The sequence below is a fragment of the Pocillopora verrucosa genome, chromosome 6 (assembly GCF_036669915.1).
Source record: "Pocillopora verrucosa isolate sample1 chromosome 6, ASM3666991v2, whole genome shotgun sequence".
Lineage (NCBI taxonomy): Eukaryota > Metazoa > Cnidaria > Anthozoa > Scleractinia > Pocilloporidae > Pocillopora > Pocillopora verrucosa.
This window is the reverse complement of record NC_089317.1, coordinates 21,939,160-21,959,864: the sequence shown is the minus strand read 5'-3', so window position 1 is coordinate 21,959,864 and position 20,705 is coordinate 21,939,160. Positions and strand designations below refer to the sequence as shown.

At 37.3% G+C, this 20,705-nt stretch overlaps 1 protein-coding gene and 1 pseudogene across 1 annotated transcript; both read left to right on the top strand.

Moving 5' to 3' along the window:
* Window positions 1-5,706: 5,706 nt before the first annotated feature.
* On the top strand, window positions 5,707-6,624 carry LOC136282041 (uncharacterized skeletal organic matrix protein 5-like; annotated as a pseudogene).
* A 5,478-nt stretch (window positions 6,625-12,102) lies between these two features.
* Window positions 12,103-17,363, top strand: LOC136281947 (uncharacterized). The gene is made up of 6 exons (XM_066168990.1): window positions 12,103-12,175; window positions 14,368-14,666; window positions 15,353-15,467; window positions 15,956-15,992; window positions 16,381-16,507; window positions 16,845-17,363. The coding sequence occupies exons 1-6, from the start codon at window positions 12,103-12,105 to the stop codon at window positions 17,361-17,363; spliced, it is 1,170 nt and encodes a 389-aa protein (XP_066025087.1).
* The last annotated feature ends 3,342 nt before the right edge of the window (window positions 17,364-20,705 follow it).

Below are 20,705 nucleotides of genomic sequence, written 5' to 3'. Positions count from 1 at the left end.
ACTCAGAATCTGGATATAAGTCCAATGTTCCCTGAATTCTACCAGTCTGTTTTTTTTGTCATGTTTCACTTGGCTAGTGATGCTATTTGGAAACTTCGACAATTTGCTTTATAACTGATAACTTGGAACGCTGCTGAATGGCACAATCTCAACGTTCTTTCATATTTTATCTGCTGTTATGAAGTCCCATAGTTGAAGTCAATCTGTTGCCCTCTAACGTTCAGCACTTCAACTTGGTTAAATGCAAACAACACTCCATCACTTCACATTGAGAAATGTTTCTCAAGACTTAGCTAAAGTATTGATTAAAAAAGCCTTCATTCAACTTCAATTTAAATTCTAAATATAGACAAAAAAACAGCTACACTCCTTTAAACTTGGATAAAATTGCGAAGATTTACTACAGGCTTTCGACCTCGACATGGTTTTACTCAAAGTAATTTATCAAAGACTGCTAAAATTGGGTCCGCAGAAACATTCGATTCCACTGTCTATCACACAATTGATTTATGTTCTTCCTTTTCCGAAAGAAAATTAAAAGCAATATGTTATAGTAAGATAATTAATACTGAGGAAAAGAAACGAATTACAGCTCCGAAGAGCTAGAAATGCTTAGAATTTAAAGGTTTGTAACTTGATTTGCAAAATTTAATTTGAAATGTTACCTCAGTGAATAAATATATATTTAAGTCACTCAGAATGCGCGTATATTTATGGTAAATGACACGGCAGATGTTGATAACTGAGAAGGTTGGACAATACAACTTAATGTTCGAGAGGTTTCGAACAACTATTTAATAAATAAGAATCGAAATGGCTCGTTGAAATGGCTGCGAAATCTATCTGCGATATTTTAAGTGTTCAACGAAGCGATTTTCTTTTTTCACCGAACTAAATTTTTCACATGTTATCCTTCTCTCTTTATCTTGCGAAATGTCGATTCATTTTATCCAACTTGATCGAGGGCCTCCGGGGCTGAGCATCAACAGAGTTTTGCGACAACACTGGAAGATAATTGTCAATTAAAATTGGCGGAAGTGAAGGGGCCAAAGATGTTATTGACAAAATGACATCTGTTTTGCTTCCCAAATTTATGAATTCTAAAATTAAGATAGGTACCATAGTAACGGTGACGCAAGATTCCTCCAACCTATCAGGTATTTGGAATGGATAGCTGCTAAATAAATACGAGGGAGTTGACATAATTTTCCACAATTAGATTAGAAAATTTATGGGAATCTAAAAATTCTTTTGTTATGAGTAATTGTCTCCACACTACTTAGTCATGTTGACATGCGCACCATAGTACTTTGTAGAAACACTTCATCAAGTCACGCAGTTATTACGCAACACTACTAAAATCGTTCTTTTGTAAGCTTCTGGAATGTTCCAGAACACTTTGTGAATGTATATAAAAACTCATTTATATAGTAGTGTTGGTTGTTGTTGTCGGGAGTGACCGACCGTTTAGAAAACTATATCGTGAGAGAGAGCTGAAGTGGAAGATTGCTAATTTCAAGAAACGTCGGAGGAAACTTTAAGTTCGGCTCAGGGGTGAGCTAAAATATAAACTGTACTGAGCTTAAGTAAGTTTATCGAGAATAAGTATTGTACTGCCTTTAGGGGTCACACCTTATCAAGAATATCACTCGTTGTTTAGTAAAGTAGTTGGGTTTGTAGGATTGCAATGTTTTTCTGTCGGTTGGATTATTATTAACGACTGTTTACTTAGTTTCGTATGATCTAAAAGCACGTTTAGGCCTCTAATCAAACGTCACATATCTTTCAGTAAATTCTCAAAATGTTTTACAATATCTCACATGTTTGTTTTCATAACGAACTACAGTCAAACTTGTATTATAACATAGCTAGTAATTTGTCTAATCAAATTCAATTGCGCGATTGTGCTTCATATTCCTATTGTGCACGCTCATGACGTCAGCAAACAAATCCCTCGAGAAAAGATTTTCTACCGGTTGAAAATGTAATAAAACAATTGGTTCATACGTCAGCGTGCGTTCATCGAGATACGAAGCACGCGGGAAGTTTGGAGAGCACGAAAGATGCGTAAGAGTTGCTCGAGGCGTAGCCGAGAGCAACTCTGGCTTCTTGAATTGTTAATTAGGCGGTCACCCATGGGGAATGCCGGGGTGACTGTTCAAAACAGGTTCCGAAGAATAGGAGTAATTTAAAAAACGCTAAAAAGCGCCATTTATTCCATAGTTGACATTTTATTGAATAAAACCTTGCTCAAAAATTCTACTAACGTTGATTTCGAAAGGAAAATGTGAATCAAATTGTACTTGAAAGATAATTCTTCGTTTTATTCGGGTAGTTCTGCTTTAAGTGACCGCTCAATACAGGTGGAATATCATACAAAGAGGACGATCACACTCATTCAAAGGTGATTGCAACCGCTTAATAGAGGGATGAGAAGAAGAGAAACTGATACTGATCCGCCTGGAAACCATTCTCAAAAAGCTTTTCTTTATTATTTTTTTAACAGTATGTCTCAGGCGTTGCAATTTAGTGAAGCTGATTTACTACTGACCATAGCAAAATGGTTTTTCATCTCCCTAAACAGCGGAATTCGCTAAATTAAGGTTCATGAGAGTAACGTAGATATAATAAACATTAATTATTTGAATGGTATGGGAAAGGGAGGGGGGGGGGCTACTCTTCTATAGGCCACTTTATCCTCTTTTGTAACCAGCCAGTCCCTTCCTCACCACTCCCTCCTGTGAGTGGTGCCATCATGTCCTTTTATTACTGGACTGTTCTTCTTCCCTTTACAGAATCAAACCCCGTGTATCGCGAGGGAAACCGCGCCTCCTCCACAAGAACCTTCCTGAGACGTACATTTATTAAACATGAGTTTCAATACTTGAATGTACCGCTTGTTGGAACAGTGGCAGTGTCTGATGTGTTTGACTGCACGTTAGAATGTCTCAGCAATTCGTTCTGTTTTTCTGTAAACCTGGCCGCCTTCAAAGGAGCCCATGGAAAGCTTTGGTGCGAATTGCTGTCATCTGATAAGTTCAGAAACTCCACGGAGTATAAAGGGAATAAAAGTTCGCATCATTTTGCCATTGAGGTAGGAAGCATTTCTTAATTTTGACAAATAAACGCTTAAAAGTTTGACAGCTTTGTCGAGATCGTAGAGAGAAGGCAGTCAGGTTAATTAAAGCCACTGCAAATGGTGTCGGTCTGTTGTCGTATTCATTGTGGTGACACCGTATTTCTATGGCATGTTGTAAAGCATGCAAACACTTTCTCGTGCCGCGCACTATCTTACTTGCTTAACTTACCACCTTTGTTTCCAAGGCATATCAGTGTACCAAGAAAATACATGTGACTCGCTTGAAAAGTTTATTCAATATACCAGATTCTCTTTATTTAAAGAATGGAATCGTTGCTCAAATCGTCAGTATTTGGTCAGCCTTTAGTCAAGATGCCAGATTCTGTTTATTTAAAGAATGGAATCGTTGTTTGAATCGTCAGTATTTGGTCAGCCTTTAGTCAATTTGTGTTTTAAATGTTTTATCGACAGACTTCATTTTCTGCGAACGTTCGAAACAGTTAGAAAAGCTTTCCAGACTCATAGATCCCAGCTGCTTAGCAAATATATTTTTGATCTCATAAAGCCACTATTTCAAATACCAGCAAAGACAGAAAACTCAGCCAAAATCGTAATACTGTAGATAAAAAATAAAGTAAATATACTCTATGCTATCATATGAGGTATTTCTATACCATGAGAAGTTTATACTTAAACGAATCCGAACCGGATTGACGGAAAACCGCGGATTGGCGGATTCATGTACCCCAGCGTTTCAAAGTACATAACCATTTTCCTACTTTGTTTCTCTACAGTCACCTTGCTCTTCGTCACCTTGTCAACACAAAGTCATCTGTGTCACAAACTACGAAGATGGCTCATTCGGATGCCGCTGTGCAAAAGGCTTCATAGGGGAATATTGTGAAAAAGGTGAATAGTTTGGAATGGTTTTGTGACTGATATATATCCAACAGCATTAAATACTATAATTCCCAAGTGACTGTTATAAATGATTTTTTACTTAACCTTGCAGCTCAAAAGTGTTCTAAAATAGCCAGCGAAAATATAGAATTAAAAAATCATTTAATGCAATGCATAAAGATGTTAAATCCCTTGATTCTCAAGTTAATTAAGCATCTTCCTGCGAAATCAAAGGTCTGTGGTGGAGAACTGGATATTTAATTTATTTTTACTTACTTCTCATCAGGACCAATTATCATTGATAGGGAGGGGGGAGGACTTTAGAGGATCACATGATTTTCAGGGGAAAGGAGGGGAATCAGTCGTCGCGCGGACAGAATTTAAAGGAGGGGACTGTAGAAATTGACTGCCAATTTTAAAACTGCCAGTGAGTGGGGATCGTGAGAATATTACAGAGCTACAACTGAGGGGGAGGGGAAGTATCAGGTTAATTTTATCGTGACACAACCAAAATCCTCTGACCCTCCACTTCCTCGCAGTAACTTATAACTGGTACCAAAGTAATGTTTATTATCTTTATTGCTCAAAGATTTTACTAATAGCGTGATACAAGAATGAACAACTACTCTACTTTGTGTCCCCTACTGAGTTTATGATAGAGACTAAATTGATATCTTAAACACCTGACTTCTGTTTTTTTTCTTTACATTTAGGTATTGGGTCCTGCAAGAAGCTTACAACTTTCTGAAGTAAGTGATACCAAATTATTATCTTTTCGAGCATGAAAAGAGACAAAATTATCCCATAGCTTCGATATTGAGAGAAGATTTTTCGCCACATACTAATATAATCACGTGGTAATTTAGTTTTTTCAACTGATTTGATAACATAAATTGGCCACCGTACAGAGTTTAAAAGCTGACGTCTCGAGCATTATCCCTTTGTCAATCGCTCTGACGAAGGGCGAATGCTCGAAACGTCAGCTTTGAAACTCTGTACGGTGGCCAATTTACGTTATCAACTCAATTGGTTCGGCTTTTTAAGTTCATTAAAGGACACTCTTCTGTAAACACTAATAATTACATATCCTTCAGTAACAGGCAATTAACAAAAATTCATCAGTTTAAACTATATAAACCATTTGCCGTACAGACATCTTTAAGTACTCTTTTTGGCACAGACATATCGACACATGGAACAGTTTACCGTCGTCAGTAGTTGAACTTGACTCAATTAATGCTTTTAAGAAAGCTCTTAAATCAACATTTTTTAACTAGGCCTATAACTCAAAATTAAATTATTCTATTTATTATACATTATTTAATTATAATTTTAAACAAAAGTTTTATCTTAGATATGTCTTCTTTATTTATATTTATATAGATATATGCCTGTATGTAAAATGTTTCAGTATGTATATGTATATTGCACAGTATTAAATTTTTATATCTGGGTATAGTTTACAATGAGGATTAAGTTCCTCCCTTCTATAACCCTTTTAAATAATAATATGTTATATGTTATTATTTAAATAAAGTTGTATATATAAAATGACGATAATAAACTACCCTGTTATACTTTCCCACCGACGCGGCACCACAGTTTCTTTTGCAACTTAACCCCTTTATTAATATCACAAATGAGTATCTTTTCGTATCAAACGGTCAAACGCCAGTCAACTGGTCACATTAGGCCTTGACTCTAAACCAATCATAGTTCTCTGTCAGATGGGGGATTTTGGATGCGGAGATGGAAGATGGACGCCTGTAATGAAGATTAACGGCAGCCAGGTAAGCATTATAAGGTGGAATATTCTTAGAGGTTTTCTTACGGATGATGAAGTGCGAGCAAGACATTTTTAGAAGCGTCGAAACTACCATAGAATCTCTTAGCAACTCGCCCATATTCTTCTCGCGGCCCCTACTTGCGAAAATTCCTCTGGCATAAGTGCTACAATACCCTATTACCTCAAAACGCAACGAATTGCTAATTAACCCGCATGCAAGTAGGGTGTTGATTGATGGCTTACACACTAACTGTTTTACTGATTTCACGAGGGTCCTGCCTATGGTGATGCATCGTGTTATATATGTTTAAGGATAAATTAAATCCTCTTAATTCTTTTTAGGCAACGTTTCGCTATGACTCTCACTACTGGAGTGATAAAAACCAATACAACATCCCCGGCGGGAGGACTGGGTTTGACTCACAAGAGACCAAGTTACCGACCTATTGGAACACACCTTTCTCCAAGATCTGTCTCGGTATGAAGATAAGTGGACAGCTCAGGTTTATTGTCATTGACAGGCAAGCCAACTCTCTGCACTCGCTGATCGCTGATGGGACATACCGCGCTACTTCACTGGGTCGTAACGAGTGGAAGAAGTTGATTGGTGCGCAGGGCTCATTGCAACAGCACTGTAACAGAGAGGGCTTCAATGCTGTAGTACTAAAAGTCATCATTCTAAAGCAAGAATTGGTTATATAGCTAACGAGCAAATAATTGCCACAGTTGTGAGTCCAGAATTGGGGTTGGCACCGGAGGATATCCTGATAACTCCACTACGTGTGGAAACGTAGCAGCAGCTCGCCCAGGTAATGGTTACAGATACATCAAAGCTATGGGATACATTATGGTGCAGTAAACTCAATTTCAATCCATGTATGACCTGAGAAAACTCACTATAAAAGGAGGAGGGGAGGAGAGGTACTGAAAAAATATTCCTTCCATCTATCCATCCCTCTCCCTTCTTTTCTCAGACGCCAGAGTGAGAACTTGCTAAGCAGACTGTAGATTGCTTGCGGTCTACGCAAATGACGTCAAAATGTTTGTATAAACAAAAGGGGAAACAACAAGGCGCAGTCGAGTTTGTCACTGGTGTTCTTACCACATTTTGACGTCATCTTTAATTTACAACAGAACAAAGCCACGGCAATCTGACGTTGATGAGAACGTCACCCATGGCGTCAGTGTGCCAACTTCAGCTCCTACTTTCTGATGCTTTTTTTTTCTTTAATCTCAGAATTAGTTGTAGCTTTATGTATTCTTACTTATAAACACGGATATATACTCTCAATTGAAATGGTTTTGTCAAAAAAAAAAACCGAAAGGAATAAAGGAAAAAGCCAAAGAGGAACTGTTTGGAGAAATCTAAATTCTAAGTATTCATGTTGGATACTGCGCATGTGTGAAAAATAAGTCAAAAGATAGGAGAGAACAAGTACCCCAATCTAACTCATATTTCAAAGCAAATTTTCCAAAACTGTTAAATTCCTAGGAGGCTTTTTTCGTTTTGCTTTCTGCGTATTTCTTTAACCACTTTTTTGCAATAATTTTTACATTATTTAAATTTCTTCAACTTTATGAGATAACCGAGATATAGTATTTAGTATTTAGCGGTCACCCCGTATTGTGCGGTCAGTTGTGAAAGTCCCGAATTTCTTTCCCCTTAAACACTGCAATTTTTACCTCTATTAAGCAGTCACCTCTGTGGAGTGGTCGCACTCAACTATACCTAGTCGCGATGACCCGTTTTCTTTTGTCCTTCACCTTGTAAGTCACTCTTCGGCTCGTGATTTACAACCAGTAGGCCGATAGAAAGTGTGGTCTATTGCTTAATTATTACTAATTATTATTAATACTAACAATGATTATTAATCATGATAAAATACTATTATCAATTACTATTAATTATTAAGATTTGCGAACCAGTCCTTTAATACAAGAATACATTCAGTTGTAGACTTTTAGTATACCCAACACCAGGTCTGTACAAAAAATACGTCCGAAACGAGAGCCTCAATTTACTGCATTTTCTCCACAACCGCTTAAAAATTGTGCATGTGATTATTAGATAACAACAGGTTAAAAATAAATGAAAAACAAATAAGCAATAAGTAAAGAATGTTTGAATAAAAATTGATTAAAAAAGGTTTTCATTTTTGACTTTTCCGTTTTAGTTCAATTCTCTGCTCAGATCTTAAACATCGCGTTTTCTCAAGGTTTGTTATGTGTTTATTATTAAGAAGGCTCATAGGGTTTTTGCTGAAAGTTGGCGCGCGTGCCAGCGTATTTTTTTTCTAGAAAATTTTTATGTTCTCGCTTTTCTAGGTTACTAACATCAAAAGGGCGATGAGCAAGGTTCAGACTATCGTTTGCTGTAGTAAATATTATCTAAAGGAATTTCGTTATTAAGCTAAGGCTCCACGAAAAGAAGCGCTCGCCAGTGATAACTATCGTGCGATCCTATCGAGCCGCCATGCTTGTTTTGTATGTTGACATTTAAAAGCTCGCGCTATGTTCGCACCTAGATCTCGTGCGCTCAAAAACTCTACGAAGCCTCCTTAACTTCTGAATATTGCTTTTCCCGTCATCATTCGTTTACACCTAGGAAGAGTATCATATATTTTTTTAATTATCTGGACACGCGTTCAATGAACAATGCCATCAACGTTTACACATTTCCTCGTTACAAGGAAATTTGTGCTTTGAAATTTAGCTCAAAACCAAACTTTTTTGAAAATTTGGTTTGTTTTTAATACTCTAAAATAGTTACATGACGTTTCTAAGATGTCTATCTCCGGCTGTCACAAAACATTGACCCCCTCTTAAATTTACTTGAAAATGAACTTACAAGTTCCTACTTGAATAAATTGGAATTCATTTGACCGATACGCCGGTTGTTTCAATTTTGCTTTCTCCTCAGGCTGTTATAAAACAGTCTGTAAATTGGCCAATGAATAAACTGTTTAGAAATACTGGAGTTGTTCTTTCTTTTCCGCGTGCAAACCAAGGGAAGACAAAGTTTTTAAAACATTTGACGAGAATTTCATAGGGCTAAATAAGGAGGTTACCTTGCCGCATCGTCGGCAAGAATCGTCGGCCAGAGTCTCGCCCTCGAGTGAAATAATTTACCAAATGTAATAATAAAAGTAACGAGCCTGAAGAAACGCACATTTTTCATTACTGAGATCAAAGTGCAATGATGTACCTTAACTGATACTTACGGTATCAAACCATTGATGTGTGCCTAATTTTTCTGTTGAGGTCGATGTGACCTCACATAATGAGCGAATTTTTTTTTTATTTTTGTAGTAACAAACTAGTGAGCATCTCTGCACGAACTGAGAAAATAAAAACTTGTATTTGATAAGCTTACGTTAATGCAAATAGTAAATAAGTTGTCTTTTTTCGATTGAAGCAAGTAGAAAGAATTCGCCAGGTGCGCTTACGGTGTTTACGCGACATTTTTTGGACGTTTCATGTAAGAGTACATGATCTTTTTGAGGGTCACAGATTTCGTGTAAATATTTGACCCCTCAACACATTGCATACTCGTCCATTTAACGTCTCTAGTTTACAAAGGTCTTAAAACGCTTCACGTGCACGCAGAAAAGGCCATGAAATTCAGCGAAAATAATAGCAGATGCAGATGCCATTTGCAATTTAAAAAAACCGGCACATAAAATAACAGAAGGTTGAAGAACTTTCTAGAAGTGTTACCTTGAAAAAGAAAGGTAAACAGTATTTTTGTACTTCAAGAAAGGTCACGTAGTCACGCTACAAATATTATTTCTGCGTGAAATTTCTTGATGGTGAAAAGTGGGAACAGCATTTTCCAGTCTTGTTTTCTGGAAGCATAGCTCAGTTTACAAATTTCATGGGGCTATTGATATTTCCTTTTAAAGAGGGGGTAGAGTCTTCCGTCATCCACAGTCTGGAAAAGCCGAAGTTGTTACACACGGGAACTTAAAAGTCCAAAAGCAAGCGACATGTGACTTTAAAATTTCCTTTCCTGTTGCAGTCTCCTTATAGCAAACTGTGCGATAATGCTAATAAACAATCAAATCCTAGACTAATGAGTGTTTTGTTCCATACAAAAGCCATATTTGCTGATTTCAGCAACTCTCCATAGTGATAAACGACAGAAGAAAGAAACGCTACGATTTTCCCATCAACATTTCGCCCACATACATCTCTCTAAACGTGAAATTTTCCGTTCCTAAAAACACTCTCGAAAGTTGTTCACATTTTTTTGGCTTCCTTGATCAATCATCTTGTATAAAGAGATTTAGAATGTGGGTTTATTTGCTCAAGTGACCGCCTAGGGCCGGAATTGCGTGACAGGTGTAGTTGATAGAAGCTTGTCACAGTCGCAGATTTTAAAAGGCATCCAAGACAAAAATACGGCAGTACCCAAATATTTTTTTGGTGGTTTTGAGAGATGAAATGATGGATTATAAAGGGGAACTAAAATTAGTGTTGTAGCTGTCTGGCAAGGGGAGATAATTGACCTCAAAGTTATCATATATTTGTATGAATCAAATAGTCTAAAAACACAGTCATTTATTTCCCTTTGTTGATTAACAAGCTGTGAACCAAATTGACTGATACTCAAGTCGTACATTTATTAAGGATGCAGCAATACGTATGCAAACCTTCAGAGTAATCAGGCAAATATCATCGCATTGAGAGCTTCATGCATTTCACCTATTTTGAGACAATTTCCATAGTGAAAACCAAGAAAAACCTTTGGGGGATTTCCCCCTGGAAATAACCAAAACAGAAACCAGTTTGTCTGTTTGAGATTTGGAGTAGACCCTTTAAATTCTCTTGATCTTGAGCTGAAAGAAATTAACTCGTACGATGATAAACTAATAGACTGCTCTCGCAAGTCTTACAGAAACGCCACAGATAATTTTCAATGCAAATTCTAGATGTCGATTTCTTTATTTACAAGTCAGGAATAAATGTAAAACCGATTCTGTTGGTTTCGAAAGAAGCTTTCTAGGTAATTTGTAAGTAGTTTAGTAAGTCGAAAAGCTTGTATTACGACCGAGTTTGTTTATTGTGAAAATTATTTTGAGTCAACTCTACTCATCAAGTTCTTCACGACATTTTAATTAAAAGACAATACTTGTGCTCATGAAACACAAACGCCCCCGGTGTTCATTAGATATCCTAATTTTGGGGTTATGGAAATGCAAAGGATGATTAAAAAGTTTAAAGTGGTAACCACATTGTTTATTCACGGACACCTACGGTACTTTTATTTCGAAGTTCTCTTTGTAAATTATTGAGTTAACTCGTAAATAGGAACCCACTATCACAACGTATTAAAAATTAATACCAAAAGACTCTCTTTGAAAGGCGTTTTTGGTAGAAATCTTTAATGATATGAATAGGTTTTCAATACCTACTATACTTGTTCATAACGTACTTATGGCATTTCTGTTTCTTTTGTCGTAGCTCAGAATTTCACGTAAACCTTCTGATTTTCCTTCTTGCCAAGTCATCTCTATTTACAATTGATTCTTCGTTGTCAAGTTTTCCTTTAAATAGCAACTTCCCTTACCACAGAAAGAAAGGAAGCTATAAAGGAAGCTAGGAAAAAAACGATTTTGTTTGTTTTTACGCTGAAATGTCCGGCTGAATTACGGAGAAATGTTTGACAGACTGTACGCAGAGTTGATTTCCAGATCTTAGAGGTAAACGAATCAGAACGGCTTAAGTTTAATACAACGTTTTCCACGATTGCAATACTGAGTAACATGGAAATTTTTTCAGGCCCTCTGATTTCGCTCATTCTACAACATCGTTTCTAAGCACTCAGCTTTTGCGTAGCATTTCACGTGAGGCCCGCTTTTACAACCTGAATATTGTGAATTTATTCTAATTGTAAAACAGAGACTTGTTTATCTAGACGATTCAGGTTGCCCTTAGTAACAAACTTAAACCACCGGGTGTTACTGCAAGCCTATATGGATGTAAGTGAATGCTCATTGCGCAATCAGCTCATCAGAAACTATTTAGAAAATGACGCCTCTTTGGAGTTACGGGAAAGGTAAAGCGGAAATTGGTTCATATCATTTTATAACTAAAACAACTTCAAACCTGATTTTCGACTAATATTCCCTTCCGCTCTCATAAAACTCAATCATAGCACTCAGACATCCGTTGATGAAAAAACAAAAGAAAGTGCTGGTTTGTGCGTCAGCAAATCAGGAGCAGCTGGAATCACTCAAATTCTATTGGTTGTAGTCAACATTTCAGTCGCTCACAAGTCAATTGCATCAGAGGTGAGGCTAAATATCTCACATCGGCGACGAGATCTCCTCTCAACATGTTTTTTGGTCTTCTTTATCCCCTCATATTTGAAGTCTCTGCTCTAATTCCAGATCCAGCCTCTTCACAAGGTTTGTTAGACGCGTTTACTAATACGTATCTCTTTTTGTTTTCAGTGTTAGAACATTGATGTTGATAATATTCAGTTATTCATAGTAATTTAACTCAAAATTTGGATATAGTCAGATGTTCCCTGAATTCTATCAGTCTTTGTTTTTTGTTATATTTTCACTTGGCTAGTGATGGGCGTTGAATGCTCTAAGGAAACTTGTTTCAACAATTTGAATTATAACTTATAATTTGGGACGCTGTTGAATGGCACAAAGTTTAGTTAACTTCCTTTCATAAATATCCGCTGTTATAAAGTTGCAAAGCTCAAGTCAATCTGTTGCCCTCCAACGTTCAGCTTTTCAACTTGATCAAATGCAATTAACACTCCATCACTCTATATCGAAAAATGTTTTTCAAGAGTAAGCTTAGTCATTGATTGAAAAAGCCTTTATTCAGCTTCAACTTAAATTCTCAAGGTAGCCAAAAAAACAGCTACACTCCTTTAGGCCTGGATAAAATTACATAGGTTTACTACAGGCTTTCGACCTTGCCATGCTTTTGCTCAAAATAATTTATCAAATACTTCCAAAATTGGGTTCGCAGAAACATTCGATTCCTATGTCTATCAGATCATTGATTGATGTTCTTCATTTTTCCGAAGGAAAGTTTGAAAGCAATATGTTATAGTAAGGTAATTAATACTGAGGAACACAAACGAATGATAACATTACAGCACCGAAGAGCTAGAAATGCTTACAAATCAATTGCAAAATGTTATTCTAAAATGTTACCTCAGTGAATAAGTATATTAAAGTCACTCAAAATGCGCGTATATTTATGGTAACTGACACGGCAGATGTTGATAACTGAAAAGGTAAGACAATGCAACTTTATGTTTGAGAGGTTCCTGAACAACTATTGAATAAATTAAAATCGAAATGGCTTGTTGAAATGGCTGCGAAAAATCTATCTGCGATATGATCGTTTTAAGTGTTCAACGAAGCGAATTTCTCTTTTTTTCCCAACTTAATTTTTCACATGTTATCCTTCTTTATCTTTCAAATTATCGCCTGAATTTACCCAAGTTGATCGAGGGCCTCCTGGGCTGAGCACCAAACAGAGTTTGGCGCCAACAGAGGAGGAAAATTGTTAATCAAATTTGGCGGAAGTCAAGGGACCCAAGATGTTAAGACAGCTTCAAGTTGTTGACAAAATAATAACTGTTTTGCTTCCAATTGGCAAAATTTATGAATTCTAAAATCAAGAAAGGTACCATAGTAACAGAGTCGCAAGATTTCTCCAACCTTTCAGGTAATTGGAATGGATAGCTGCTGAATAAAAACGAGGGAGCTGACAAAATTCACCTCCAATTAGAACAAAAAATTTATGGGGAAGTTAAAATTATTTATTATAGGCTGTTTACCTTGGTCTTGTATGATCTAAATGCACGTTTCGGCGTCTAATCAAACGTCACATACCTTTCGTTCCGTAAATGCTCAGAATGTTTTTAAATATCTTAATATTTTACTAGAGGGCTAAATATCGTGTAAAACACTTGAAATATGTTATAGGTTTAATCAGCTGATAACTCTGACAACAATTCTGGCATAGAACTTAGCACTGTCCCGAAAACAACGCGAGCGAAAAACGCATGGATCAGATTAAATTAGCTCTCGATACTTCAAAATATCACTAGATTTTATAAATATCTCATGCTTTCCACCATTCTCAGTTACCTCTTCGATGTACTCTACAGTGCAACATCCTAATAAGGCACGAGCACAAATTGAGTTTTAGTCGTAGAGAGGCAGGGGTTACCGCGAAATTATTGAAAAGAGCTGCGAGGGAGGGGAGGAGATGAATAAGAAGGAGGAAGGCTGATACTGATCGGACTTGAAACCATTCTTGAGAAGTTTTAATTTTTTATGGTATGCCTCAAACGTTGTAATTTAATGAAGCTGATTCACCACTGATCATAGGAAAATGGTCATTAGCGGATTTCGCGAAATGAATATTCATAAGATATAGAGTTACACAGTTATGATATACATTATACATTAATTATTTTGAGCGGTATGGGGGAGGGGGGGTAGCGTTCTATAGGCCACTTCATCCATTCTTGTAACCAGCCAGTCCCTTCCTCCCCACTCCCTCCTGTGAGTGGTGCCATCATGTCCTTTTATTACTGGACTGTTCTTCTTTCCTGTTACAGAATCAAACCCTGTGTTTCGCGAAGGCAACCTCGCTTCCTCCACAAGAACCGTCCTGAAGCGTACATTCATTAAACACGAGTTTCATCACTTGAATGTCCCGCTTGTTGGAACAGTGGCAGTGTCTGATGTATTTGACTGCACGTTAGAATGTCTCAGCAATCCGTTCTGTTTTTCTGTAAACCTGGCCGCCTTCAAAGGAGCCCATGGAAAACTTTGGTGCGAATTGTTGTCATCTGATAAGTTCAGAAACTCCACGGAGTATAAAGGGAATAAAAGTTCGCATCATTTTGCCATTGAGGTAGGGAACACTCCTAATTTTGACAATTAAACGTGTTAAAAGTTTGGAAGCTTTGTCAAGATCGTAGAGAAAAGGCAGTCAGGTAAAAGCCACTGCGAATGGTGTCGGTCTGTTGCCGTATTCATCGTGGTGACAGCCGTATTTCCATGGCATGTTGTAAAGCTTGCAAACACTTTCTCGTGCCGGGCACTATCTTACTTACCACCTACTGTTTCCCAGGCACGTCGGCAGACTAAGAAAATACATGTGACTCGCTTGAAAATTTGAGTCAAGATACCAGGTTCTGTTTATTTAAAGAATGGATCGTTGTTTAAATCATCAGTATTTGGTCAGCTTTAAGTCGATTTTGTTTTAAAATGTTTTATCGACAGACTGCTTCAGTTTCTGCGAACGTTCGAAAGAGTTTGAAAACCTTTCCAGACTGATAGATCCCAACGGCTTAGCAATATATTTTTTAATCTCACAAAGCCACTTTCCAAAACACCAGCAAAGGAAGTAAACTCAGCAAAAATCTTAATACTGTAGATGAAAATAAAAAAATAAATAAATAAAAAAGCCCAGATGCTATCATGAAAATTTATACTAAAATGAATCCGGACCGGATTGACGGAATAACGCGGATTGGCAGATTCATGTACCTCCTATTCAAAGTACATGGAACATTTTCCTACTTTGTTTCTCTATAGTCACCTTGCTCTTCGTCACCTTGTCAACACGAGGCTACGTGTGTCACAAACTATAGAGATGGCTCGTTCGGATGCCGCTGTGCAAAAGGCTTCAAAGGAGAATATTGTGCAAAAGGTGAAAAGTTTGGCATGGCGTTAAATACTAAAATTCACAAGTGACTGCTATAAATTTTTTACTTAACCTTGCGGCTCGAAAATGTTGTAAAATAGCCAGCGAAAATATATAACAAAAAAAATGTTAAATGCAATGCATGAAGATGTTGAATCTCTAGATGCTCAAGTTAATTAAGAAGCTGACGGAGAAATCGAAAGGTCTGAGGTGGGGAACTGAATATTTATTTTTCTTTTTACAAACCTCTCCTCAGGCACTAATTATCATTTTTTTTTTATCACGGGGGAGGGGGGTGGAGGATTTGGAGGATCACATGATCTTCAGGGAGACTGAAGTAAATTATAACTGGTATCAGAGTAATATTTAAAATATCTTATTGCTGAAAGATTCTGCTAATAGCTTGATACAAAAATGTACAACGACTCTTCTGGACTGTGATGGAGCCTAAATATCACAAACACCTGACTTTTATTTTTTTTCTTTACATTTAGGTATTGGGTCCTGCAAAGAAGCTTACAACCTTTTCAAGTAAGTGATACTAAATGATTATCTTTTCGAGCATAAAAAAAGAGTCAAAATTATCGAATAGTTTCGACGTCAAGAGAAGATTGTTCGCCGGAAACTAATATGACCACGGGGTAATTTATTATTATCAACTGAGTTAGTAACGTAAATTGGCCACCGTAAAGAGTTTCAAAGCTGACGTTTCGAGCAATTGACGAAGGGGTCTGACGAAGGGCTAACGCTCGAAACGTCAGCTTTGAAACTCTTTACGGTGGCCTATTTACGTTATCAACTCAGTTGATAATAATAAATTACCCTGTTATACTCTCCCACCGATGCAGCACCACAGTTTCTTTAGAAACTTACCCCCTCTAATAATATGATCAAGAATGGATATTTTCGTATCAAGCAGGTCAAACGCCAGTCAACTGGTTCCACTGGACCTTGACTCTAAACCAATCACAGTCCTCTGTCAGATGGGGGATTTTGGATGCGGAGATGGAGGATGGACGCCTCTAATGAAGATTGACGGCAGCAAGGTAAGCCTCATATGGCGGAATATTCTTGACGGGGTTTTCTTGCGGGTGATGAAGCGGGAGCAAGAAATTTTCAGAAGCGTTGAAACTACGATAGAATCTCTTAGCAACTCGCCCATTTTCTTATCGCGGTCCCTGCTTGCAGAAATTCCTCTGGCATGAATGCTGCAATACCCTAATATCTAAAACACCTGCAAGGACCTGCAAGGACCTGCAAGTAGGGTATAGATTGATGGCTTGTACGCTAACTGTATTACTGATTTCATGAGGTTCCTGCCTTTGGTGATGCATCGTGTTATTTATGTTTAAGGATAAATGAAATCCTCTTAATTCTTTTCAGGCAACGTTCCACTATGACTCTCACTACTGGAGTGATAAAAACCAATACAACGTCCCCGGCGGGAGGACTGGGTTTGACTCACAAGAGACCAAATTACTGACCTATTGGAACACACCTTTCTCCAAGATCTGTCTCGGTATGAAGATAAGTGGACAACTCAGGTTTATTGTCATTGACAAGGAGGCCAACTCTCTGCTCTCACTGATTGCTGATGGGATATGGCGCGCTATTTCACTGGGTCGTAACGAGTGGAAGAAGTTGATTGGTGCACAGGGCTCTTTGCAACCGAACTGTAACAAGGAAGGCTTCAATGCTGTGGGTACTTCAAGTCATCATTCTAAAGCAAGAATTGGTTATATAGCTAACGAACAGCACGATTGTCGCTCTTGTGACTCCAGAATTGGGTTTGGTACTGGAGGATATCCTAATAACTCCAATACGTGTGGAAACGCAGCACTTCATTCCTCAGATAATGGTGACAGAGACATTAGAGCTATGGGATATATCTTGGTGCAGTAAACTCTTTCAATCTATGTATGACCTTAAAATCTTAAAAAAAAAGCATAGCCAGGATGATAACACGAGATCATTTTAAGGCATTCGCTAAACATTACCACCAATAGGCCTCTGTTGACCATGTCAAAGACCACCTCATGTGACCCAGCAAAATCCAGTGGATCATTTTGGTATTTTGGCGCCGGCAAAACTTATAAGCATTAAAAAATTAACAAAAAAAAGGTATTATTCCTTCAGGTTGAGGTCACCCCTCTATGCCGACATAAAGAGGGGTTATTTATCGTTTTTTGTAATACCCGTAATCTGTGAAACCTGTATCAAGCGGTCACCCCGCCATTTCCCGTGGGCTTGATACAGGTTTAAATGTACCAGGAGCGCCCTGATTGGTCAAAAACCTATCGCGTATTACATCAGTAAACCCATTTGAGAAATTTTTAAGTCTCTCACCTTTAGCTCGCGATTTACAGGCTTCTCTTCCTTCTCCAACATCCCACGTGAGTCATTAAGTCAATAAACTCATAAAGTGTGGTCTAGTGCTTTATTATTTCTTATCATTATTGATAATAATAATTATCGTTAATTATTAAGATTTGCAAACTAGTACCTTAATGGAAGTATACAATTAGTTGTAAAGACCTAACACCAGGTCTGTAAAAAAAATACGTCCGACACAAGAGCCTCAGTTTACTGCATATTGTCCCCAACAGCTAAAAACGTGCATATTATAGTTTGATAACAATTGGTAAAAAAAAAAAAACGAATAACAAATAAGTAACAGGCAAAAAAATATTTGGATATAAATAAATAAAAAAGAAGGCGCCGAGACACCATATTAGAAATGCCAAAGTAAGACAATACTACTCGAGTTAAGATTTCTAGTTTAAATTCACAATTAAGTACAATTTTTGCAATTAAAAGAGTTACAATATAGTGGAGTAATCTTGGAATTGAATATTCACTGTGTCAAACTGACAAGAGGTCATCAGATACTTTAAATAAGATAATGTCTGCTCTGGAAAAAAATTACAAGTAATGAAGAACGTATTTCCTCGACTAAGCGCCCACGATCTGATAAGTGCCCTTCCCCGAGTAAGCGCCTACCCCTTACTTCATCAAGGGTCTTACATTCAAGGGTTCTCATACTCAGGGGTTTATATCAGTGTGTCTTACATGACAGTTCCGTGCACAGACGTTGATATTGATCGTTTTTCCTTACATTCAGGGGTTCAAATCAACGTGTCTTACATGACCCGATGTTGTTATTGATCATAAAATCTTATGATCGGGGGTCTGTGTTGATCGTAAATTTTTACATCTAGTGTGTATCCTGTGATCAGATGTTGATATTAACCTTACAATGTCACATCCACGTTGAACCCGTGTCCTAATGTTTATACCGATGGTCGCCATAAAGATTCATGACAGAAAGAGCTTTTATTTGTTCTCGATCAATGTCGAATACACTCAAAATAGCGGCCAGTTTTACTTAATAACACCTGGGCGGAATTGGCCAAGGATGGTATTAAAGAATTTTAATTCCTCAGTGCTTTAAAAAGCACTAAAGAATCAATCCTGACGAAAAGAAGAAGAAAAATAAAATGACCTGGCATAAATGTTGAACATGTTTGGGATAATGACGGGAGTTGCTGGAGTTTAATCACAAATTTTGAAAATACCCCAGCGGATTCGATGAACGTTTTTCAAGATGGATGTTTTCGACAACATTTCGACACGCTTAATACTTGTTCATAACCCACATATGGCATTTCTGTTTCTTTTGTCATTTTGTCATTTGCGCAGAATTTCACGAAAACCTTCTGATTTTCCTTCTTGCCAAGTCATCTGTACTGTCAATTGATTTTTCGTTGGCAAGTTTTTCCTTAAAGAGCAACTTCCCTTCTTCCAAAACTGACATTGATATACTCCAATTATTTTTTCATTGACACTGCAGTCGCAAACTTATCAACGGGAAAACTATAGACACATATTTTATCACACAAAACTTATCAAGTTACTCTTCCTTTATTATTAGTAACTTTTTCCTCGTACTCCTTATGGCCACCAAAAAGATCTAACTCGCAGTATCATCATTTTTCCAAGAAAATAAGCGACGAAGAGAAAGGAAGACAGGAGGTAAACGATTTTGTTTGTTTTAACGCTAAAATGTCACAGCTGAACACAGGCGGCCCAAGCTGTGAGATAATCATCTTGCGAAATAAGAGTCGTTGCGAAATTTTAACAGTCTGTATAGGAATAATTACGACCGCTCCTAAGAATAAAAAATACAGTCAATAAAATTCAAATTCTCAATAAAAATACCTCACCTTACATAAGAGAGGTCTACAGGGCTTCTCTTATGTATGTGATAAACCTAGAAGTAGATAATTCGGTAAAATGGGTTCTTTCAACATGTAAAGCGGTCAAATATCAAGCGATGCACTGTGGAAGTAAGGTGAGATATTTTTATTGAGAATTTGACCGTAATTTTTTTATTCCTAAGAGCGGTTATTAATATTCCTATAAAAACTCTTATAATTTCGCCGTGACTCTTTTTTCGCAAGATGATCATCTCACAGCTGGAGCTTGGGCCGTTTCTGAGCCGAGTTACGGAGAAATCTTCGACCGACAAACATAGCACTTAAAACATCCATTGATGTAAAAACAAAGGAATGTGCTAGTTTGTACGTCAGAAAATTGGGAGCAGCTGGAATCGCTCAAATTCTATTGGTTGTAGTCAACATCTCAGTTGTCCATAAGTCAGTCGTATCAGAGGCCAGGCTTAATATCTCACATCAGCGACGAGATCTCCTCTCAACATGTTTTTTGGTCTTCTTTATCCCCTTCTATTTGAACTCTCTGCTCTAATTCCAGATCCACCTTTTCACAAGGTTTGTTAGACGCGTTTACTAATGCATATGTCTTATTGTTTTCAGTGTTAGAACATTGATGTTGGTAATATTCAGTTATTCATCGTAATTCAACTCAGAATCTGGATATAAGTCCAATGTTCCCTGAATTCTATCAGTCTTTGTTTTTTTGTCATGTTTCACTTGGCTAGTGATGGGCAATGAATGCTATTTGGAAACTTGTTTCGACAATTTGCTTTATAACTGATAACTTGGAACGCTGCTTAATGGCACAATCTCAACGTTCTTTCATATTTATTTGCTCTTATGAAGTCCCATAGTTGAAGTCAATATGTTGCCCTCTAACGTTCACACTTCAACTTGGTTAAATGCAAATAACACTCCATCACTTCACATTGAGCAATGTTTCTCAAGACTTAGCTAAAGTATTGATTAAAAAAGCCTTTATTCAACTTCAATTTAAATTCTAAATGTAGAC

Bases quoted from the DNA above. Each gene is read 5' to 3' on its own strand.
- LOC136281947 (XM_066168990.1), top strand. From the start codon at position 12,103: ATGTTTTTTGGTCTTCTTTATCCCCTCATATTTGAAGTCTCTGCTCTA. The intron at 12,176-14,367 runs GTTTGTTAGACG...TTCCTGTTACAG, and splicing joins AGATCCAGCCTCTTCACAAG to AATCAAACCCTGTGTTTCGC. The intron at 15,468-15,955 runs GTGAAAAGTTTG...CTTTACATTTAG, and splicing joins AGGAGAATATTGTGCAAAAG to GTATTGGGTCCTGCAAAGAA.